A 22310-nucleotide genomic window follows, 5' to 3' on the forward strand; every position below is an offset into this window, starting at 1 on the left:
ACAGCTGGGGCGGCCAGGTCGGCGGCGACGGCGTCCTCCGGAATGTAGTCTGCAGCCTCCAGGTAGAAGAGTCGCAGGCAGACGTGGCCGGGCATGTAGGGCTCGTCGCAGTTGAAGCACAACCCTTGGCGGCGACGCTCGAGTAGCTCGGCCGAGGTGAGCCGGCGGAACGGGCGTGCCGCGGTCGCAGCGAGGGGTGCCGCGGAAGCCTGAGCAGGCCGACCCTGCGCGGGAACCTCCGGCCAGGGTAGCGACCAAGCGGCCCGGGACGATGATGCCTGCTGGATGGCCACCTCGCGGCGCTCGAACGCGCGGGCATAGTACATGGCCGTCAGGAGATCCTGGGGTCCCCGAAGCTCCACATCCACGTGGATGTGATCCGGAAGTCCACTGACGAAGAGGTCGGCCCGACGCGTGGCATGCCAGGACCTGGAAACGGTCGGCGAAGTCCTGAACCGTGGAGGTGAAGGGAAGGCGGCCTAGCTTTGCCAGGCGGCTCCCGCGGATCGGCGGCCCAAAACGAAGGAGGCAGAGCTTGCAGAAGCGCTCCCAAGGGGGCATGTTGCCCTCGTCCTGCTCGAGGGCGTAGTACCAGGTCTGTACCGCGCCGCGGAGGTGGTAGGAGGCGAGCCAGGTACGCTCCAAGGCGAGGGTGCGTTGCCCGCGAAAGAACCGCTCGCACTGGTTGAGCCAGTTGAGGGGGTCCTCTGTGCCATCATAGGTAGCGAAGTCCAGTTTGGCAAACCGCGGCGGTGTCTGAGTCGGAACGCCGTGGCCGACTGGCTCGGATGTGCGAAGCAGCGAGGAGTGGGGCGCCCGGTCAGCATGACCGCGGCCCGAGAAGTGCCCCGCCGAGCCGGAGGGGTCGCCGAACTGAAGAGTAGGCGCTGGCGGTTCTCCCGCCGACACGTAGACGGGTGGCGGCGATGATCCGGTCAGCCAGGCCGGTATGGGGGACGGCGACGGTGGGAAGCGCACGTGCTGGATCGGGACGCCTGTCTGCGTGGGTGACCCGGGCCCCGTGCTGGGCAGTGGCGGGGCCGGCAGCTGCGGCGGCACGGACCCGGGTGGTGTGGTCGGTGCAGCGAGGGTCGGGGCCGGCCACTGTGGCCAGGGAGGCACGGCAACGGCCGTCGATGGGCCTGGCAGCTGGAGCTGCGGCTGCCCGGACCCGGGAGGCGTCGGGGGCGCGGCGATCGCCGGGCCGGCCACTATGGCCAGTGGGGGGCGACGGCGGGCGACGGCTGACCGGGCCAGTGGTGGTGTAGAGGCCCGATCGGCGCGGTGGGGGCCGCGTACCAAGGCAGCGCGGCCGGACCGGTCACGGCGGCCGACGGCAGGGGCGGCGGCTGCCCGTAAGGCCCAGCGAGGTAGAGGTGGATGCCCTGGACGGCGATGACGAGGTCATTAAGGATGCCGGTGATCTCCGTCGGGGAGTAGACGGCGGCCTGCGGCACGGGGAGGGGCGGCGACTGGCCGGTGGAGGCCCCCGCGGTGGAGTCGATCGGCGCGGTGGAAAGCGCTAGTGGCGCGGTGGAGAGGGGCGCTGCGGAGAGGGCGACGGTGGTGGACAGCGGCGCGGTGGGCAGCGGCAGGGTGGGTGGTGGAGCAGACATGATCGGACCCAAGCTACCTGATACCAAATTGGTAGGAGCTAGGACCCTACCGGGTCTAGGGCGTAGGTTGTAGGGGAAGGAGGGGCCTGGACGTGGCGAAGCTCGCGGTCGCCGGCGGCAAGGCGCCGTCGTGCGCGAGAGGGAGAGGCGTTGGCGGCGCAAGAGGCGGCTAGGGTTAGGTCTCCCGGCTCCCTAAGGGAAGCCGAGCAAATAATGATTGCTTCTTGCTTGATTAGATTGATACATCTCCTCTCCTTATATAGAGAGGTTTACTTGACTCCTAAGCAAACGATCCTAATACGATAAGATAATTGGGCTAAGCCCCTAATAACAATAAGATAACTTGGGCCACAACCCACTGGGCTAAGCCCCCTAATTTCCGGTCATAACACTTCTCCCCGCCTGCACAAACAGCTCGTCCTCGAGCTGTAAGGTGGGGAAGCGCTTGCTGAACTCCTCGAGGTGATCAACCAGCGTCAAACACCTTCGCGACAGCTGGGGCGGCCAGGTCGGCGGCGACGGCGTCCTCCGGAATGTAGTCTGCAGCCTCCAGGTAGAAGAGTCGCAGGCAGACGTGGCCGGGCATGTAGGGCTCGTCGCAGTTGAAGCACAACCCTTGGCGGCGACGCTCGAGTAGCTCGGCTGAGGTGAGCCGGCGGAACGGGCGTGCCGCGGTCGTAGCGAGGGGTGCCGCGAAAGCCTGAGCAGGCCGACCCTGCGCGGGAACCTCCGGCCAGGGTAGCGGCCCAGCGGCCCGGGACGATGATGCCTGCTGGATGGCCACCTCGCGGCGCTCGAACGCGCGGGCATAGTACATGGCCGTCAGGAGATCCTGGGGTCCCCGAAGCTCCACGTCCACGTGGATGTGATCCGGAAGTCCACTGACGAAGAGGTCGGCCCGACGCGTGGCATGCTAGGGCCTGGAAACGGTCGGCGAAATCCTGAACCGTGGAGGTGAAGGGAAGGCGGCCTAGCTTTGCCAGGCGGCTCCCGCGGATCGGCGGCCCAAAACGAAGGAGGCAGAGCTTGCAGAAGCGCTCCCAAGGGGGCATGTTGCCCTCGTCCTGCTCGAGGGCGTAGTACCAGGTCTGTACCGCGCCGCGGAGGTGGTAGGAGGCGAGCCAGGTACGCTCCAAGGCGAGGGTGCGTTGCCCGCGAAAGAACCGCTCGCACTGGTTGAGCCAGTTGAGGGGGTCCTCTGTGCCATCATAGGTAGCGAAGTCCAGTTTGGCAAACCGCGGCGGTGTCTGAGTCGGAACGCCGTGGCCGACTGGCTCGGATGTGCGAAGCAGCGAGGAGTGGGGCGCCCGGTCAGCATGACCGCGGCCCGAGAAGTGCCCCGCCGAGCCGGAGGGGTCGCCGAACTGAAGAGTAGGTGCTGGCGGTTCTCCCGCCGACATGTAGACGGGTGGCGGCGATGATCCGGTCAGCCAGGCCGGTATGGGGGACGGCGACGGTGGGAAGCGCACGTGCTGGATCGGGACGCCTGTCTGCGTGGGTGACCCGGGCCCCGTGCTGGGCAGTGGCGGGGCCGGCAGCTGCGGCGGCACGGACCCGGGTGGTGTGGTCGGTGCAGCGAGGGTCGGGGCCGGCCACTGTGGCCAGGGAGGCACGGCAGCGGCCGTCGATGGGCCCGGCAGCTGGAGCTGCGGCTGCCCGGACCCGGGAGGCGTCGGGGGCGCGGCGATCGCCGGGCCGGCCACTATGGCCAGTGGGGGGCGACGGCGGGCGACGGCTGACCGGGCCAGTGGTGGTGTAGAGGCCCGATCGGCGCGGTGGGGGCCGCGTACCAAGGCAGCGCGGCCGGACCGGTCACGGCGGCCGACGGCAGGGGCGGCGGTTGCCCGTAAGGCCCAGCGAGGTAGAGGTGGATGCCCTGGACAGCGATGACGAGGTCATTAAGGATGCCGGTGATCTCCGTCGAGGAGTAGACGGCGGCCTGCGGCACGTGGAGGGGCGGCGACTGGCTGGTGGAGGCCCTCGCGGTGGAGTCGATCGGCGCGGTGGAAAGCGCTAGTGGCGCGGTGGAGAGGGGCGCTGCGGAGAGGGCGACGGTGGTGGACAGCGGCAGGGTGGGTGGTGGAGCAGACATGATCGGACCCAAGCTACCTGATACCAAATTGGTAGGAGCTAGGACCCTACCGGGTCTAGGGCGTAGGTTGTAGGGGAAGGAGGGGGCTGGACGTGGCGAAGCTCGCGGTCGCCGGCGACAAAAGGCGCCGTCGTGCGCGAGAGGGAGAGGCGGCGGCGGCGCAAGAGGCGGCTAGGGTTAGGTCTCCCGGCTCCCTAAGGGAAGCCGAGCAAATAATTATTGCTTCTTGCTTGATTAGATTGATACATCTCCTCTCCTTATATAGAGAGGTTTACTTGACTCCTAAGCAAACGATCCTAATACGATAAGATAATTGGGCTAAGCCCCTAATAACAATAAGATAACTTGGGCCACAACCCACTGGGCTAAGCCCCTAATATGCCGGTCATAACAACTGCATAAACGCATAGTTGCTACAAAAGCACCGAAGACGTTCAAAAACCTAGTTGAAACTGAGTAAGCCGTCCAAAGAAATACAATTACGATATTTCTGCAGTTGCTCTTCATTGAATTGTACATTCACGGCCGAGAAGGGTACACTGAATTTTAGTGGCATATAGGAGCATAACCCGTGGCATACTTATACATGAAGTATGCATGAAGAGCATGCAAACCAAATACAAATAGGGTATTACAACCCAAAGCTTGTGGAACCATCACAACTAGGAACAAATGATGTGCAAATTATAATCCACTTTGCAAAACAAAAATATACCATAACACAGATTTGGCAGGAACTCTCATCCTCCTCCATTTCTGGTCATTATACTTGAGATGTCCACGGTTATTGTTCACAAAATTCATAATCATGAAACAACAAACTACAACACAGCTTAAGTTTCTGATACTACATCTATGGCTCTCAGCGCTCACAACATGATAACATACAGGATACCACATGACTAAAAGCACGGCATCTCTAGAATCAAGGAAAACTGTGACACCCACCAACAACAATGCAGAACTCGAACTGCATCTCCAACATTATGGCACAAATTTCAACATCAAGCGCGACAACTAAAATAAATCTCCTAAGATTGATTCAAAACAGCAAATCCTCGCATCGCAATGCAAAAACTCAGCAACGCCAGTTCTACTTCTAGTATCATTTTCAGTACCCAAAATCAAATAAAAAAATATCAAGCGCAGCCTGCACCTGCGTCTGGATCAAGCAAGGAGCTCGTAATTTTATGCTAAGAGGTTAGCTAATCGAAGTTTTAACACGGGAGATAACAAAAACTACACAGAGCTGCACATGCATACAATTAACTCAGCAGCTACACTCGATTACCTAGGAGGGAAACAAAATCACGCAGAGTAACTGGGAGATGGTAATAGATTTTTCACCTGAAACGCCGACCCTGAGCTTGAGCTTGAAACCCTAGACGGGGTAGACACCAAAATCAAGGCCAAAGCTCGCAACCGGATGGGATGGGAGCGGTGGTTGAGCAATGGTGGGCAGGTCGTGAGCCGGCGGCGACTACGATTTGGGAGGGGGGATCATGCACCAGCTGCGCAGATGCAACAGCAAGCGGCAGCTGGCTACTGTACAAGGCAGGGCCATGGAAATCGATCTCTCCAATCCGAGACCGAGAGGAACGAGGCAGGCCAGCGGGCACCAGCCGGGGCACGGCGAGGCGACGCGAGGCGAGGGATTTGAGCTGGATTTTGGTCGGATCGATTGATGCGGGAAGCAAGCGACGGGGCGGTGGCGCTCTTGTAGGGCGGAAGGTGGAGGCGGGTTCGGCCGGAGGGGCGAGCAAGTGGGGGTTTTGGCCTTTTTGGGCAAGTAAAATATGCGGCCGACGAGCGGTGCCTCGCCCGGCCACGTCGCCCCGGCGCCATTTTCAAGGGGCGCTGCTTCGCGCACCCCGACAGGTGTACCTCCGCCACTGCCGATGGGGGGCAGCCATTGGGAGGCGACGCCGGCTTGCGCTCCGTGGGGTGTCGCCGGAACCGGGCAAGTGGGGCATGTGGCCTCGTGCTCGCCTGTCCGCGGTTGGTGATGCGGCTCGTGGTGGAGCAGTGGCCGTTGGATGCGGAAGGGAAGGGTTGCGATCCTCCGTGCGGGCGACACCTGTCCCCGCGTGCGCTTGTCGGGTCCGACCGGATGGCGAAGGATGAATCGGGTCAGGGGATTTACGCCTTTCTAGCGAGGGTGGGTTGGTTAGTTCAGTCATTGTATCGGAAGTACTATCTCGAAAAGTTGCAACTTGCATCAAAATCCCACGGCACGATTCATGATTAGGACATCTCTAAGAGCATCTCCAGTCGTTGGCGCCCCAGGAGCGTGTAAAATCGCCGCCTCGGGGCGAGCCGGCGCGAACAAACGGCCTGGGGGCGAGTTGGTGCCCAGTCGCCGGCCCCAGGATTGCCCCGGACATGTCTAATTTAAAAAAAAAACATTCGGTGAAGTTCGGTTAAAACACGGCTAAAATTCGGCAAACTTTGGCATATATTAGACATGTTCGCGGCTTACAGCAAATTTATCTAAAAAAAGAAATCGCTGAACGCGGAGTAGTCGCCGTCGTCGCCGCCATCCTCGCCTCCGTCGTCGTCGGCTTCTCCTATTTGACGCGGTCGTCCCTGCTGGACCCCTGCCCGGCGTCGCCATGGCGGACTGGTGGCGGCGGCGGTGCGTCGTCGTCGTCGTTGTCGTCGAGGATGACGACGCCTCCTTCGTCGCGGCCCCGACGGCGCTGCTCGAAGCGCTGCAGGGCGGCGCACTGGCGCTCCATCTTCATCTTCAGGTAGTCCTTGCGCGCCCATTTCAGGGCCGCCTCGTCGTCGAGCTCCACGCCGCCGTGCCCCGTCTTCACGGCGGGGAGCCCCGGCTCGGTTTTCACGGCCGCGAGCCTCGGCTCCGTCTTTGGCTTGACGAAGCGCGGTGGAGCCGACGAGGAGGCGCGCCGGCCACCCTCGTTAATGACGATGCCGGCGCTACGAGTGCGCCGACCGAGCGGCGTCTCCGCCGCGGGCTCGGCCTTGACGTTGAGCAACGCCGGAGAGCCGGAGGAGTGGGAAGAAGAGCATGAGGAGGAGTGCGAGGAGGAAGACGAGGAGGAACCGAACCTCCTAGGCATCCATTACCGGCGTGTCGATGGTGGGCCGGGGTGGCCGACGGAGGGTATGCCAGCGGCGGTTCGTTGTCGCCCTCAAGGTACGCCAGCACGCCCTCGAGCGTGCGGCCAGGGGCGCCCCACCACATGCGGCGGCCCTCGTTGTTCTTCACGTCGCCGACCACCGGCGCCCCATTGGTGGACGCCAGCCTCTGCTCCTGAGGGCGCTCGAAGTACGCCGCCCACGCCGCGTGGTTATCGGCGGCGTACTGGGGGAGGGCGCGCTGCTCATCGGTGAGGGAGGTGCGCACGAGGTCGACCTCGGCGGCGAAGTAGGGGGGCACGCCTCGGCAGCGGGCAACGGGGGAACGGGCACTCCCCCGTTGCTGGGCCTCCACCCCGTCGGCCCGGCACGCATGTCCGGCTGCGCCGGATGTTGGCCTCGAACAAGAGCCACGACTCCTGTTCGTGGAGCGAGCGGCGGTCGAAGCCGTTGGCCGCCGCCGCGTCGCCAGGGAAACGTGCGACCATCGGGTGTCGGAGTGAGGGAGAGGGAGGGAGAGGGAGGGCTCGGCGGCGGCGCACGGGAGAGGGAGAGCTCCGCGGCTAGGGCGGGTGTGGCCAGAGGCGAGGGAGGCGTCGCCGCGTCGCCCCGTGACGCGCCGCCCGTGATGAGGAATCAATGGCAAGGCTGACCGGCGGCGGCAGCGCGGCAGCCTTGGCATTGATTCCCGCGGGAACCGAGGAGATGAGGACGACGAATCGCCCGTCTCACTGACTCGGCGGGCCCGTGGCTGTTTCGTGCCAAAACCACTCGCCCCGGCGCCCCCGGCGCGCCGGGTTCGGCCTGTGTCCGCCAGCGCTGATTTCGGCCCAAGCCGGCGAAAAGGGGGCTCCTAGTCCATTTTTTCGGCGCCGGCGCAAAAAATCGCCTAGGGAGGCCGTTCTGGGGGCGCGGCTGGAGATGCTCTAATGCTAGCCTCCCAACCGTGATGAGTTTGTTTGAAGCAGAAAGTAAAGAACGAGAGAGTTGAATGAAAGATGATCCGTCAATCTTTATTGATGATAGAATTGGGGTATTTATACCCAGGCAAAAGTACACATGATGCTTGGCGGTCAAGTAGACACATAGTTACTTGAGAGCCAAAGAATTACATAGTTGCCTTAAGAGGCAAAGGAAGTACATGGTTGATTGGGAACCAAGCAACCTATCTAACAATTAACTTAATCCTAATTAGCTTAATTAATAAGCAACTATTCTATTCTTAACACTCCCCCTTGTACAACGCCTCTTCTTGAGTATATCCATCATCTTGATAAATTCTTCGAATAATCTTGAATGTCTCCTCCAAAAACCCCGTGGAAAAAATATAAGGAGAATAGTGCAGATATGTTGCTAAAACCCCTTTAAACCCAGTGGAAAAATAGCAAGGAGAAACTTATGCAACATATAATGATTATTGTATCTTGATAACTCATATGAGAAAAACCTTTGGAGAAGGAGAAAACTCATTGGTGGGTTTAGAGAACAATTAATATGTCTTTAGTACTTTCTTTAAAAACCTCGACAGGGAAAGTAGAAAGCATGACATATGATCTTTGAGAAGATATTGCCTCGCCTCATTAACCATTATGAGAAACTTTGAGAGAAAACTCATAAGGAAAAAGACTGCGATCTGATATGCCATTAAAAACTCCTTTAAAACCTAGTGGGAAAATATAAGGAGAAAATGATATGACATATACAAGCACTTGTGTTCATATCGTATCATTAAAAACATCTTATGACATATACAAGCACTTGTGTTCATATCGTACCATGGATTTTGGTTCTGGGCCCAAAAGGTTTTAGCAATTTGAGAAGAAATATATGTCGACAAATGTAGTCTTTAGTTTATATGATTCTGATGGAACCATCAAAGTTTGTGGATAAAATATTTATTCCTTTTTTACTCCTTGTGATTTCCTACAACAAATGGAGTCAAGGTGCTTTGATGTCCCGGCACCAAAACATTTGTGCACATTTATGCCGGGCTTTGGATTATGAGCATCTAGTGAGGTGTCTTTCAACTTGATGTTGAATTACATTTACTGGCTGAGGATTTGATTTCCTCTGTTTCTGCGGAAGCATATGAGAAGTTATATCTCGTATTGTCAGTTTTTCTCCCCCTCTTGCTCTCATTTGGGGAGAAGAGTGGTTTATCGGTACCACCACTCTTTCTGACACTTTCCTGCAAGAATATAGAATTTAGTAACACCTTGTTATCAGTAAATGTATGTGGCAGATTTGCAATGTGTTGTAAATATATGATTCTCTAAACTTCCAGTTCAGATTCTTTGAGTACGTGGATATAAGGATTGAATGTTAATAACATTTATAATTTATTTCTCGGCATTCTTTGTGGTACTTATCTCCCCATAATGCCAGAAAATATCCTTATTGCTGATGCAATCAGCATACGGGCTATGAATAATTTTAATTGACGGATAAACTATTATTCCTCACATAGATCCCTAATTTTCTGTGAGTGCCCATTGATGTACGCTGGAGTGGTGATATCGGTATGTAACCGAATTACTGCAGATAGGAAATACTTTGTTGATTTCCACGTAGTAACTACAAGGGGAAAGTTGTAGCATATATAGTTGGTATGATTTTGATCATACTTACGTTGTGTAAGGCCGTATGTGTCCAACAAGAGGCTGGTAAATTTACAATTCTTTAAAAGTGGTCATGTAATTCATTTGACTATCTTTGATAAGAAATATAGTTAAACCATTATGGGTATGTACACAGGGTATTGAATGCAATGAGAAAATTCTTGTGAAATGAGTTCAACGACATTATCCATTCGAATGAGTTTATCCTTTGTTCGGGAGAGCTTGCTCCTACTTTGATAAGTTAAGCAATTTACTGGGTAAGATCATGGTTGTGTGCGATAAGAGACACACTTAAAAACATTTTATGAATGTGTATATGAGTACCATGAAGTATCTAAATTAACCCAGATAATGGTTCGACATTTCACATATATCTTTTGAATGTGTTTAAGAAAGAATAAGTGTCTCATTTAGAATTTTAAGGTGAGAGTTCCTTAAAACAGATTTCCCCTATGGCACATGTGGTGCACAAATAATCTGATGATATGGCGAATATTTTGCAACTTGTTAAGTTGTGACCAACAGAATTATCAATAATTATTTAATCATCCCCAAACCAGGATGGCTAGAGGATATTAAGCGTAATATTTAATTTATTAATACTTAGAAAATCATTGTGTATGCAACAATATTGAGTATGAATTGAAACATACATTCAAATTTATCAAATATTGTATCCAAGGGATATGATTTCGACATTTTACTATATGTAGTAGTACAAGTATAGGCTAATGATATGTTGGGATAATTAGGAGATTACCTGAGGTCTCCGATATTATTGAGTGGAAATAAGTTCATCCTCCATTTTCTGCACTAGATTTTTGGTCCTCCTTCTGATAAAGATTTTGAGAACAATCCTCTTTGCAAATTTTCAAATGTACCCCATTGAACTTATTGGCCTTTTAATAAATTTGTGGTGTGGTTCGACCATATGTTTGAGGGTTTGGTAGTCATAGGTACAATATTTATATAACCACACATTTGACAAACTTGAGAGTTATCTTTTGATCATTTGAAAAACAATTGATTCCTATTAAGAGATAATTTTGTCTTTCGTTGTCTATTAATTAGACTCCACTGTACTTTGAGTTCCTCATGGTCCTATTTTGTGACCACTAACTTGCATATCATTCTCGGTACTAGCAAGAATTTTAAATTATGGTATAGCACCCATTGGGTGAATCTGATGATTTTAAGAAATTCCATGTTTTTTGATCATGAAAATGGTAGTACCATGTTAAGAGGATGTAAAGTGCATTAAGGGATTTTCAACTGGCTTTGTATATAGGAAAATATTTGATCACGAGATCTCAACTTGAAGTTGATTAAGTGATAAATTCGTGAGCTGCAATAGACTTGAGGTCTTGAAAAACGAATGGGTGACCATTCGCGATGTGCTCACTGCAGCATGTTTCTCTTAGGAGAAAAATAGGGTAAATAGATATTCATCCATTGTATGCTTAGTTGGAGAACTAAGTGAAGTTGGTGACACATAAAATGCATATGAGTGTTGCAACTTTAGAGTTGCCACCAAAAACATAGACGTTTAACATTGGTTAGTCACTATGAAAGTATAACCACAATGTGATGTGGACATTGCAAAAGTGTTGATACACTCAATCGTTGCTATAAATTATGGTATCCACCTTGATCGACTGACGATACTATAACCAGAAATAGTGACATAGGCTCCACTTCCATGTTTTTTTACCAATGTAATAGAAGGTAATCACCGGGTATGCAAATATTTACGTAATTTACTATGACATATTCAAGCCTAGTGAGGCTTGAATTAGCGCAAGAATACCATTTCGTTATATAGTGATTGCCCATAAATAATATTTACAATGAGAGTAAATCATTTTAGTGAACAACAACAAATGCTTCTGAGGAGCAAGTTTTGTAAATGTAGCTGATGCTATCAGGGTCTTATGTGTATACCACAAATTATATAGATAATACTTTGAAGATAATCACCGAATGCGGTGTAGATCTCGCAGTAATAGGATGCATAATTTGACTTTTGTCAGTAGATGCTCATGGTTTCTATTACCTTGTGTTTACTATAATATTAATATTTGGAAGAGCACTTTGAAGGTAGTCATCTTGTGAAAATTACAAGATGTAGACCTCGCAGTATTGGTGGATAATCTGCAAATGGTGCAGTAGATGCCAGCAATACCTTGTGATTCACAAATCAAATTTTGGTTAGTCATATTAAGTATGACACACTATCATTCTTGTTTGAATGTATGTCAACATTTGCAAGAAATATACTTTCTATTGCAAAATTATAGTTGTTGTCCCAAAACTGCATGTCATAGGGAATGTGTGCGATAAAGACATGATGTCTTGAAGATTCTGAAGGAATATGGTCTGGAGTGTAAGAAAAACATTCTTTTGCATTACTAAGGTTATACATATAGATGTAAAAAAACATATTTATGCAATACATGAAGACCTAAGGGCTTCAAAGTGTAGCCAACATATTTCTGTAATTTTATTATCGGATAGTATAATGATTAATCCACAAAGTATTCTAAGCCTGAGGGCTCAAATGGGATATGTAAGGGCTTGTCTGTGATATAATAAAGTTAGAGCACTAAACTGCAAAAATAGCGAAAGGATAAGGTTCCTCATCGCTTTCCTTCCTGTACGTGGATGAATCAAACTTCATGTACATGGATAAGAATCAAACTGATTCGTTGGGTATCCTGTGCTGGCCGATGGCTATTTCCGCCACCACAGAGGAGGAACGGGATCCTTTAACATTGAGAAGTAAAGTTAGAGAAGCTACAGTACCCTAACTTCCCTTCTTTCAATCCATATGACTAAGGCTAAAATTACTTGAATTAATTTAAAGATTAATGATATTTTGTTACATTTATAGTAACTACATACAAATAAAATGATGGTGAAATAAAACTAATTTTAATTATTTATATTTACGGTAAATACCAATAGTAAACAACATGCTAACTAACTACTAACGGTCCCAACTTTCCTTCTTCATTTTGAATTAGGCTAGCACTATAGCAGCATGACATTCCTTCTCTATGTTAGAGGATTTGTTCCCCACCGGGGAGGGTGCCGCGTTGTGGCTGGCGCGAGGATGCCGCGGTCAAGCGTGAGTGAGAGGTAGGGTCGTCGCGCTGGATGGAGCCCTTTCGCCAAGCATCGCCGATGGTCGCGTATTGAGGACGTGCCGCCGAGACTCGCGTTTTGTCAGTTGGAGCCGGCCGATGGCCGTGATGGGGCTGCACACCGGAGGGCATCGCCCAGTCGTGTGCCGACCATTGGCTGCTACGGTCGTGTCATGCCCAATATGCGATACTATCCTAAAGAGACTCGAAGGTCCCACCAATGATAGAACCGCATATTGAAACGCTTTTGCAAGGTGGATATCATTACATCAACATTACATAATAGATGGGGATACATCCAATACATCGAATGACACAAGAATAAAACAATATATCATACATGAGAACAATATCCGACTACGGATGAACCACAAATAGAAGCTCAAACGACATCCACCCTGCTAGCCCAGGCTGCCGACCTTGAACCTATCCCCTGATCGAAGAAGAAGCAGAAGAAGAACTTCAAAAACAAGCAAACATCGCTCTCGCGTCATGATCATCGTACAACCTGTACCTGCAACTGTTGTTGTAGTAATCTATGAGCCACGAGGACTCAGCAATCCCATTACCATGGGTATCAAGACTAGCAAAGATTAAAGGGAAAGGAAGGGGTAAAGTGGTGAGGTTGCAGCAGCGACTAAGCATATATGGTGGCTAACATACGCAAATAAGAGCGAGAAGAGAGCAAGCGGAATGGTCGTGAAGATAGCAATGATCAAGAAGTGATCCTGAACTCCTACTTACGTCAAACATAACCCAAAACCGTGTTCACTTCCCGGACTCCGCCGAGAAGAGACCATCACGGCTACACACACGGTTGATGCGTTTTTAATTCGTATCTGGTGTCAAGTTATCTACAACCGAACATTAACAAATTCCCATCTGCCCATAACTGCGGGCACGGCTTTCGAAAGATAATACCCCGCAGGGGTGTCCCAACTTAGCCCATGATAAGCTCTCGTGATCAATGAAGGATATACCTTCTCCCAGGAAGACCCGATCAGACTCGGAATCTCGGTTTACAAGACATTTTGACAATGGTAAAACAAGACCAGCAAAGCCGCCCGATGCGCCGACAATCCCGATAGGAGCTGCACATATCTCGTTCTCAGGGCAACACCGGATGAGACATCCTACGAGTAAAACCAGACCTCGAGTTTCCTCGAGGGGGCCCCGCAGTCTGCTCGGTTCGTACCAACACTTAGACAAGCATTGGCCCGGGGGGGCTAAACTAAAGATGACCTCGGGTTGGACGACCCAAGGGAAGGGTATAGGTGGTGGTGAAGCAAATGGTAAAACCAAGGTTGGGCCTTGCTGGAGGAGTTTTATTCAAAGCAAACTGTCAAGGGGTCCCATAAATCACCCAACCGCGTAAGGAACGCAAAATCCGGGAACATAACACTGGTATGACGGAAACTAGGGCGGCAAGGGTGAAACAAAACACCAGGCATAAGGCCGAGTCTTCCACCCTTTACCAAGTATATAGATGCATTAATTAAATAAGAGATATTGTGATATCCCAACATAATCATGTCCACCATGGAGCAATCTTCAACTTCACCTGCAACTAGTAATGCTATAAGAGGGGCTGAGCAAAGCGGTAACTTAGCCAAACAATGATTTGCTAGGAAGGGTGTAAAGGTCAGAGGCTGACATGGAAATTTGGGAGGCTTGAAGAACAAGTGATAGGTAGCGCAGCATAGTGATAGAACGAAGCAACTAGCATAGCAATGATAGTAATGAGATCCAAGGTGACGGTCATCTTGCCTGAAATCCCGCAAGGAAGAAGAACGAGGCCCATGAAGAAGACAAACAGACGTAGTCGATCGGGTCCTCTCAATCGCAACGTTACCGGGACTAAGAAGCAACACCGGAAAGAAGCAAGGAACATAGTAAACAACCATCACATAAACATGGCATGATGCGCAACCAAGTATGATGCATGTCCGGTTTAAAGAGGCATGGCATGGCAAAGTGCAACAAACAAAACTACAAGTTAAGTGGAGCTCATTCCATTATTTAGTTCTCTCTCGTTATGCTACTCATCAATATTAAATGTTGGTTAACATGGCAAGAGGTGAAGTATAAGTAAACTAACTATTTAGGCAAGTTTAAATGAGGCTGGAACAACAAACAACAATTCCGGAAAAACCCCATATGCATATTTTAGATTTGGTACTGTTCTGCCCTAAAACATATTTTATTGTTGTTAAACATGCAAAGTAATGCCACCATGTTAAACTATGCATTTTTTCACCCCATTCACATATAAAGTTTATTAAATTCGGAGCTACGGTTAATTAGTTATGAAATAAATCATTTTAACATGGCATTTAAACAAATTTAAACAAACAACATTTTAAACATGGATGAAAGTGGCATATTATTAATCTACACAAAATTCTAAGCATTTTACATATATAAAACATTTTAATCCGATGCACGGTTCATGAGTTATTAAATGCATGAAGCAAGAGGGTTTTTCTGCAAATCTGTAAAACTGTAATACACTGGATAATTACTAAAATTGCTGGACAGGAAAAAAAACTTAACGGGATGAAACAAGCTGGCCCAACAGGAGAAAAAACAGAGGAGGGGGCGCTGGGGTGTGGCCTCACCCATGGGCTGAGGCCCGATTGGAAGCAGAGGGAGGCCTGGCGCTGGCTGCGGCTTGGAGAGGCAGGGCGCGGTCAACACGACCACGACCACGACGAGCAAAGCTCGTCTAGGTTGCAGAGAAGGTAGGAGTCGGGTCGAGGCAAACCAAGACGGGGCACTCCGGCGAGGAAGATGGATGGCGACGCCGGGTAGGATCTGGCAGAGGCGAGGGACTTGGCGCTCGAGATGGACAGGAGGGCGCCATCCTCGTCAGGAGCTGCTGAAGACGACGGCGACAGGGAGAGAGGACTACGTGTGAGAGAGAGAGCAGAAAGCAGAGGAGGCAGGGAAGGAGGGCGGCGACGGAACCTGCTAGTCGCTAGCGGCGGCAGAATGAGGTGGCGACGGGGTTCGCAGGGGGGGTCGAAGAGGAACTTGGTGCTGGGTCGTCCTCCTCGCGCAAGGGCGAAGCAGAGGAGGCGAGCAGAGCTCCGGCGAGCGGGGCGAAAGGGCGGCGAGGTCTTGGGCGTCTGGATCTGGCCAGGAATGGGCTTGAGGAGGCTAAGGCGCCATGGCGGCATCCATGGTCGGGCGGTGCTGCTGCTTGAAGGAGACGAAGGTGCGGCGATGGATCGAGAGAAGAGGCCGGCCATGGTGTCCTGTGGAGGCAACAGAGAGAGAAGTGAGAGGGAGAGAGCGCAGCGAAGGGAGGAGAAACAGGGGATGAGGGAATCCAGAGGAGGCGCGGGTCGGAGGTGGTCTCGGGCGCTCAAGGTTGTGGCCTCAATCGCAAACTGGATCGAGCACCGGCTGGAAGCGGGGTGGAGGGCGGCGCTCCGTACTGCTGCTGCTGCTTGGGTGGCCGGCAACCACCGGCGAGGCAGAGGCGCGGGGACAAGGAGGCACAGCCTCGTGCGTTTTCCCGGGCGCGCGGGCTTGGGAGAAGGAGCTCGAGCTCCTGGTTGCTGCTGGTCGAGGAGGGCCGTGGGGATCTCTGGTTGGTGGGGATTGATGGATGGATGGATCGACGGGACTGGGTGGCAGGGGAGATCGAGGAAGAAGGAGGCTGCGATTGGTCTCAGGTGGAACTGGATCAGGAGGATCCCGAGGGAGAGAAGGCAGGTAGGTGGTGGTGGAGGGATTCGGAGGATGGGACAACTCCCCTATATTTTAGGGTTGCTCTATTTATATAGGTAGGGATTAGGGCAGGGGTTAATCTGTCCCTCCGATTAAAATCAGACGATCGAGAAAAATAGGCTAGGGAGTCCAAATAAGAAAACAGAGATGTTTTAGAGATGTTAGGGGATGATCCGGATCCGTCGGTGATGACTGAGCGGGTCGGGTTTGGGGCAGGCTCGGACGCGCGCGCGAGGGGGCTGCGAGCTGGCAAGAGAGGTTAGGTGGTCACAGTCAAGAGGGAAGTGAAAACCCGATTGGTCTCGGAACGGTCAAAGGAGGCAAGGGGAACGCGACAACTACGAATGGGCTAAGAGTTTTTATGAAAACATGTCGATGCAATGCACATGATGCCATGAGATGAAATGCATGACATGAACCAAATGCACAATGAAAACAAAAACCCGACCACGAAGGAAATATCATATCGCATCTTCGAAAAACGCAAGAGTTGGAGTTACGAATATGGAAAGTTGTATCCGGGGCGTTACAGGTCGTTGCTTGGAACTGCGCCGGGACGGGAGGATAGCGACAGGGCCGAGGGCCGCTGTGCGCTTCGGGATGGAGGCTGGTGCTGCCTCCGGTTGTTAGGGTGTGTCGTTGAGATCGAGGCCTCGCCGCGCTGGGCGTCACTGTTGCAATTAGAAGAAATGCCTCCGCGATGTGGATGAAGTACAATGACAGCAGCTGCGTGGTCCTGTGCTTCAATGGAAGAAAAGGAAAATGGGGAACGTACTGGTACTTCTTCTCTTCTGGTTCATGATTGATCAATTCTCAGTGAGATTCGCGTAAGTGCATATACATACAGGAGATGAACAAACCAATGTTAGATTATAAATTCAGTGCAAGAAGACAAGATCAAATTGTCAAATCTCTTATTAGTTTTCCCATTTGTACGAGGAACATCTCGTCTTTGCTGTTAGCTTTTACGCTCTTGGTAAAGGCTAGCGTGACTGATAACGTGTTTGAAGCAGAAGTAAAGAACGAGAGTGTTGAATGAAAGATGACCCGTCAATCTTTATTGATGATAGAAGGGATATTTATGAAGGAAATATGCCCTAGAGGCAATAATGAAGTTATTATTTATTTCCTCATATCATGATAAATGTTTATTATTCATGCTAGAATTGTATTAACCGGAAACATGGTACATGTGTGAATACATAGACAAACATAACGTCACTAGTATGCCTCTACTTGACTAGCTCATTAATCAAAGATGGTTATGTTTCCTAACCATAGACATGTGTTGTCATTTGATTAACGGGATCACATCATTAGGAGAATGATGTGATTGACATGACCCATTCCGTTAGCCTAGCACTTGATCGTTTAGTATGTTGCTATTGCTTTCTTCATGACTTATACATGTTCCTGTAACTATGAGATTATGCAACTCCCGTTTACTGGAGGAACACTTTGGGTGCTACAAAACGTCACAACGTAATTGGGTGATTATAAAGGAGTACTACAGGTGTCTCCGAAGGTACATGTTGGGTTGGCGTATTTCGAGATTAGGTTTTGTCACTCCGATTGTCGGAGAGGTATCTCTGGGCCCTCTCGGTAATGCACATCACTATAAGCCTTGCAAGCAATGTAGCTAATGAGTTAGTTACGGAATGATGTATTACGTAACGAGTAAAGAGACTTCCCGGTAACGAGATTGAACTAGGTATTGGATATCGACGATCAAATCTCGGGCAAGTAACATACCGATGACAAAGGGAACAAAGTATGTTGTTATGCGGTTTGACCGATAAAGATCTTCATAGAATATGTGGGAGCCAATATGGGCATCCAGGTTTCGCTATTGGTTATTGATCGGAAACAAGTTCTAGGTCATGTCTACATAGTTCTCGAACCCGTAGGGTCCGCACGCTTAACGTTTCGTTGATGATATAGTATTATATGAGTTATGTATATTGGTAACCGAATGTTGTTCGGAGTCACGGATGAGATCATGGACATGACGAGGAACTCCGAAATGGTCCGGAGATAAAGTTTGATATATGGGATAATAGTGTTTGATCTCCGGAAGAGTTCCGGAATTCACCGGAAGGGGTTCCGGATGTTTCCCGAAATGTTTGGGTACGAGAACACGTTATTTGGGCCAAAGGGGAAAGCCCACAAGGTTTTTGGAAAGCGCAAAAGGAAGTTTTGCGGAGTCCAGGGGCCAGACACCAGGGTCCCTGGCGTCTAGGTCCAGACGCCGGGAACCCTGGCGTCTGGCCCTGGAGTCCGAGAAGGACTCTTGCCTTTCGGGTGAAACCTACTTTGTGGAGGCTTTTACTCCAAGTTTCGACCCCAAGGCTCAACATATAAATAGAGGGGCAGGGCTAGCACCAAAGACACATCAAGAAACACCAAGCCGTGTGCCGGCAACCCCGTCCCCTCTAGTTTATCATCCGTCATAGTTTCCGTAGTGCTTAGGCGAAGCCCTGCGGAGATTGTTCTTCATCAACACCGTCACCATGCCGTCGTGCTGCCGGAACTCATCTACTACTTCGCCCGTCTTGCTGGATCAAGAAGGCGAGGACGTCATCGAGCTGAACGTGTGCAGAACTCGGAGGTGTCGTGCGTTCGGTACTTGGATCGGTCGGATCATGAAGATGTACGACTACATCAACCGCGTTGATAAACGCTTCCGCTTAGCGATGTTCAAGGGTATGAAGATACACTCCCCCTCTCATTGTTATGCTTCACCATGATCTTGCGTGTGCATAGGAATTTTTTTGAAATTACTACGTTTCCCAACAGTGGCATCCGAGCCAGGTTTTATGCATAGATGTCATATGCACGAGTAGAACACAAGTGAGTTGTGGGCGATACAAGTCATACTGCTTACGAGCATGTCATACTTTGGTCCAGCGGTATTGTGAGATGAAGCGGCCCGGACCGACATTACACGTATGCTTACGCGAGACTGGTTTCACCGTTACGAGCACTCGTGCTTAAAGGTGACTGGCGGGTGTCTGTCTCTCTCACTTTAGTTGAACCGACTGTGGCTACGCCCGGTCCTTGCAAAGGTTAAAACAGCACTAACTTGACGAACTATCGTTGTGGTTTTGATGCGTAGGTAAGAACGGTTCTTGCTAAGCCCGTAGCAGCCACGTAAAATTTGCAACAACAAAGTAGAGGACGTCTAACTTGTTTTTGCAGGGCATGTTGTGATGTGATATGGTCAAGACGTGATGCTATATTTTATTGTATGAGATGATCATGTTTTGTAACCGAAGTTATCGGCAACTGGCATTAGCCATATGGTTGTCGCTTTATTGTATGAAATGCAAACGCCCTGTAATTGCTTTACTTTATCACTAAGCGGTAGCGATAGTCGTAGAAGCAATAGATGGCATAACAACAACGATGCTACGATGGAGATCAAAGTGTCGTGCCGGTGACGATGGTGATCACGGCGGTGCTTCGAAGATGGAGATCACAAGCACAAGATGATGATGGCCATATCATATCACTTATATTGATTACACGTGATGTTTATCCTTTATGCATCTTATCTTGCTTTGATTGACGGTAGCATTTTAAGATGATCTCTCACTAAATTATCAAGAAGTGTTCTCCCTGAGTATGCACCATTGCGAAAGTTCTTCGTGCTGAGAAACCACGTGATGATCGGGTGTGATAGGCTCTACGTTCAAATACAACGGGTGCAAAACAGTTGCACACGCGGAATACTCAGGTTAAACTTGACGAGCCTAGCATATAACAGATATGGCCTCGGAACACGGAGACCGAAAGGTCGAGCGTGAATCATATAGTAGATATGATCAACATATTGATGTTCACCGTTGAAACTACTCCATCTCACGTGACGGTCGGACATGGTGTAGTTGATATGGATCACGTAATCACTTAGAAGATTAGAGGGATGTCTATCTAAGTGGGAGTTCTTTAGTAATATGATTAATTGAACTTTAATTTATCATGAACTTAGTCCTGGTAGTATTTTGCAAATTATGTTGTAGATCAATAGCTTGCGTTGTTGCTTTCATATGTTTATTTTGATATGTTCCTAGAGAAAATTGTGTTGAAAGATGTTAGTAGCAATGATGCGGATTGGATCCGTGATCTGAGGTTTATCCTCATTGCTGCACAGAAGAATTATGTCCTTAATGCACTGCTAGGTAACAGACCTATTGCAGGAGCAGATGCAGACGTTATGAACGTTTGGCTAGCTCAATATGATGACTACTTGATAGTTTAGTGCACCATGATTAACAGCTTAGAATCGGGACTTCAAAGATGTTTTGAACGTCATGGACCATATGAGATGTTCCAGGAATTGAAGTTGATATTTCAAGCAAATACTCGAGTTGAGAGATATTAAGTCTCCAACAAGTTCTATAGCTAAAAGATGGAGGAGAATCGCTCAACTAGTGAGCAGGTGCTCAGATTGTCTGGGTACTTCAATCGCTTGAATCAAGTGGGAGTTAACCTTCCAGATAAGATAGTGATTGACAGAATTCTCTAGTCACCATCACCAAGTTACTAGAACTTCGTGATGAACTATAGTATGCAAGGGATGACGAAAACGATTCCCGAGCTCTTCGTGATGTCGAAATCGACGAAGGTAGAAATCAAGAAAGAGCATCAAGTGTTGATGATTGACAAAACCACTAGTTTCAAGAAAAGGGCAAAGGGAAAGAAAGGGAAACTTCAAGTGGAATGGCAAACAAGTTGTCACTCCCGTGAGGAAGACCAAAGCTGGACCAAAGCCTGAAACTGAGTGCTTACACTGCAAAGGAAATGGTCACTGGAAGCGGAAATGCCCTGAATATTTGGTGGATAAGAAGGATGGCAAAGTGAACAAGGGTATATTTGATATACATGTTATTGATGTGTGCCTTACTAGTGTTTATAGTAGCCCCTGAGTATTTGATACTTGTTCGGTTGCTAAGATTAGTAACTCGAAACAGGAGTTACAGAATAAACAGAGACTAGTTGAAGGGGAAGTGACGATGAGTGTTGGAAGTAGTTCCAAGATTGATATGATCATCATCACACACTCCCTATACTTTCGGGATTAGTGTTAAACCTAAATAAATATTATTTGGTGTTTGCGTTGAGCATGAATATGATTTGATCATGTTTATTGCAATATGTTTATTCATTTAAAATCAGAGAATAATTGTTGTTTTGTTTACATGAATAAAACCTTCAAATGGTCATACACCCAATGAAAATAGTTTGTTGGATCTCGATCGTAGTGATACACATATTCATAATATTGATGCCAAAAGATACAAAGTTAATAATGATAGTGCAACTTATTTGTGGCACTGCCGTTTGGGTCATATCGGTGTAAAGCGCATGAAGAAACTCCATAAAGATGGATTTTCGGAATCACTTGGTTATGAATCATTTGATGCTTGCAAACCGTGCCTTTTGGGCAAGATGACTAAAAGTCCGTTCTCCGGAACAATGGAACAAGCTACTGACTTATTGGAAATAATACATACCGATGTATGCGATCCAGTGAGTGTTGATGCTTGTGGCAAGTATCGTTATTTTCTGACCTTCACAAGATGATTTAAGAAGATATGGGTATATCTACTTGATGAAACATAAGTCTGAAATAATTGAAAGGTTCACAGAATTTCAGAGTGAAGTGGAAAAATCATCGTAACAAGAAAATAAAGTTCCTGCGATCTGATCGCGGAGACGAATATTTGAGTTACGAGTTTGGTCTTCAATTAAAACAATGTGGAATAGTTTCACAGCTCACGCAACCTGGAACACCACAACATTATGGTGTGTCCGAACGTCGTAACTGCACTTTATTGGATATGGTGCGATCTATGATGTCTCTTATTGATTTACCATTATTGTTTTGGGGTTATGCATTAGAGACAACTGCATTCACGTTAAAAGGGCACCATCTAAATCCATTGAGACGACACTATATGAACTGTGGTTTAGCAAGAAACCCAAGTTGTCGTTTCTTAAA

General features: G+C 49.5%; 1 protein-coding gene and 1 pseudogene across 1 annotated transcript; both read right to left on the reverse strand.

Moving 5' to 3' along the window:
• Positions 1 to 1390: 1390 nt before the first annotated feature.
• On the reverse strand, positions 1391 to 5180 carry LOC119364509. Its single transcript, XM_037629989.1, has 2 exons — positions 5056 to 5180; positions 1391 to 3492 (listed from the first exon to the last, which is right to left on the reverse strand). Exon 2 carries the CDS (start codon positions 3014 to 3016, stop codon positions 2093 to 2095), a length of 924 nt encoding a protein of 307 aa, XP_037485886.1. The 5' UTR covers positions 3017 to 3492; positions 5056 to 5180; the 3' UTR covers positions 1391 to 2092.
• LOC119364511 lies at positions 5112 to 5621 on the reverse strand (annotated as a pseudogene).
• Positions 5622 to 22310: the final 16689 nt, after the last annotated feature.

The sequence above is a fragment of the Triticum dicoccoides genome, chromosome 2B (assembly GCF_002162155.2).
Source record: "Triticum dicoccoides isolate Atlit2015 ecotype Zavitan chromosome 2B, WEW_v2.0, whole genome shotgun sequence".
NCBI classification, from domain to species: domain Eukaryota; kingdom Viridiplantae; phylum Streptophyta; class Magnoliopsida; order Poales; family Poaceae; genus Triticum; species Triticum dicoccoides.

What these genes read in the sequence shown, in the direction of transcription:
- LOC119364509 (XM_037629989.1), bottom strand. Translation starts at nt 3,016, where the DNA reads ATGTCGGCGGGAGAACCGCCAGCACCTACTCTTCAGTTCGGCGACCCC.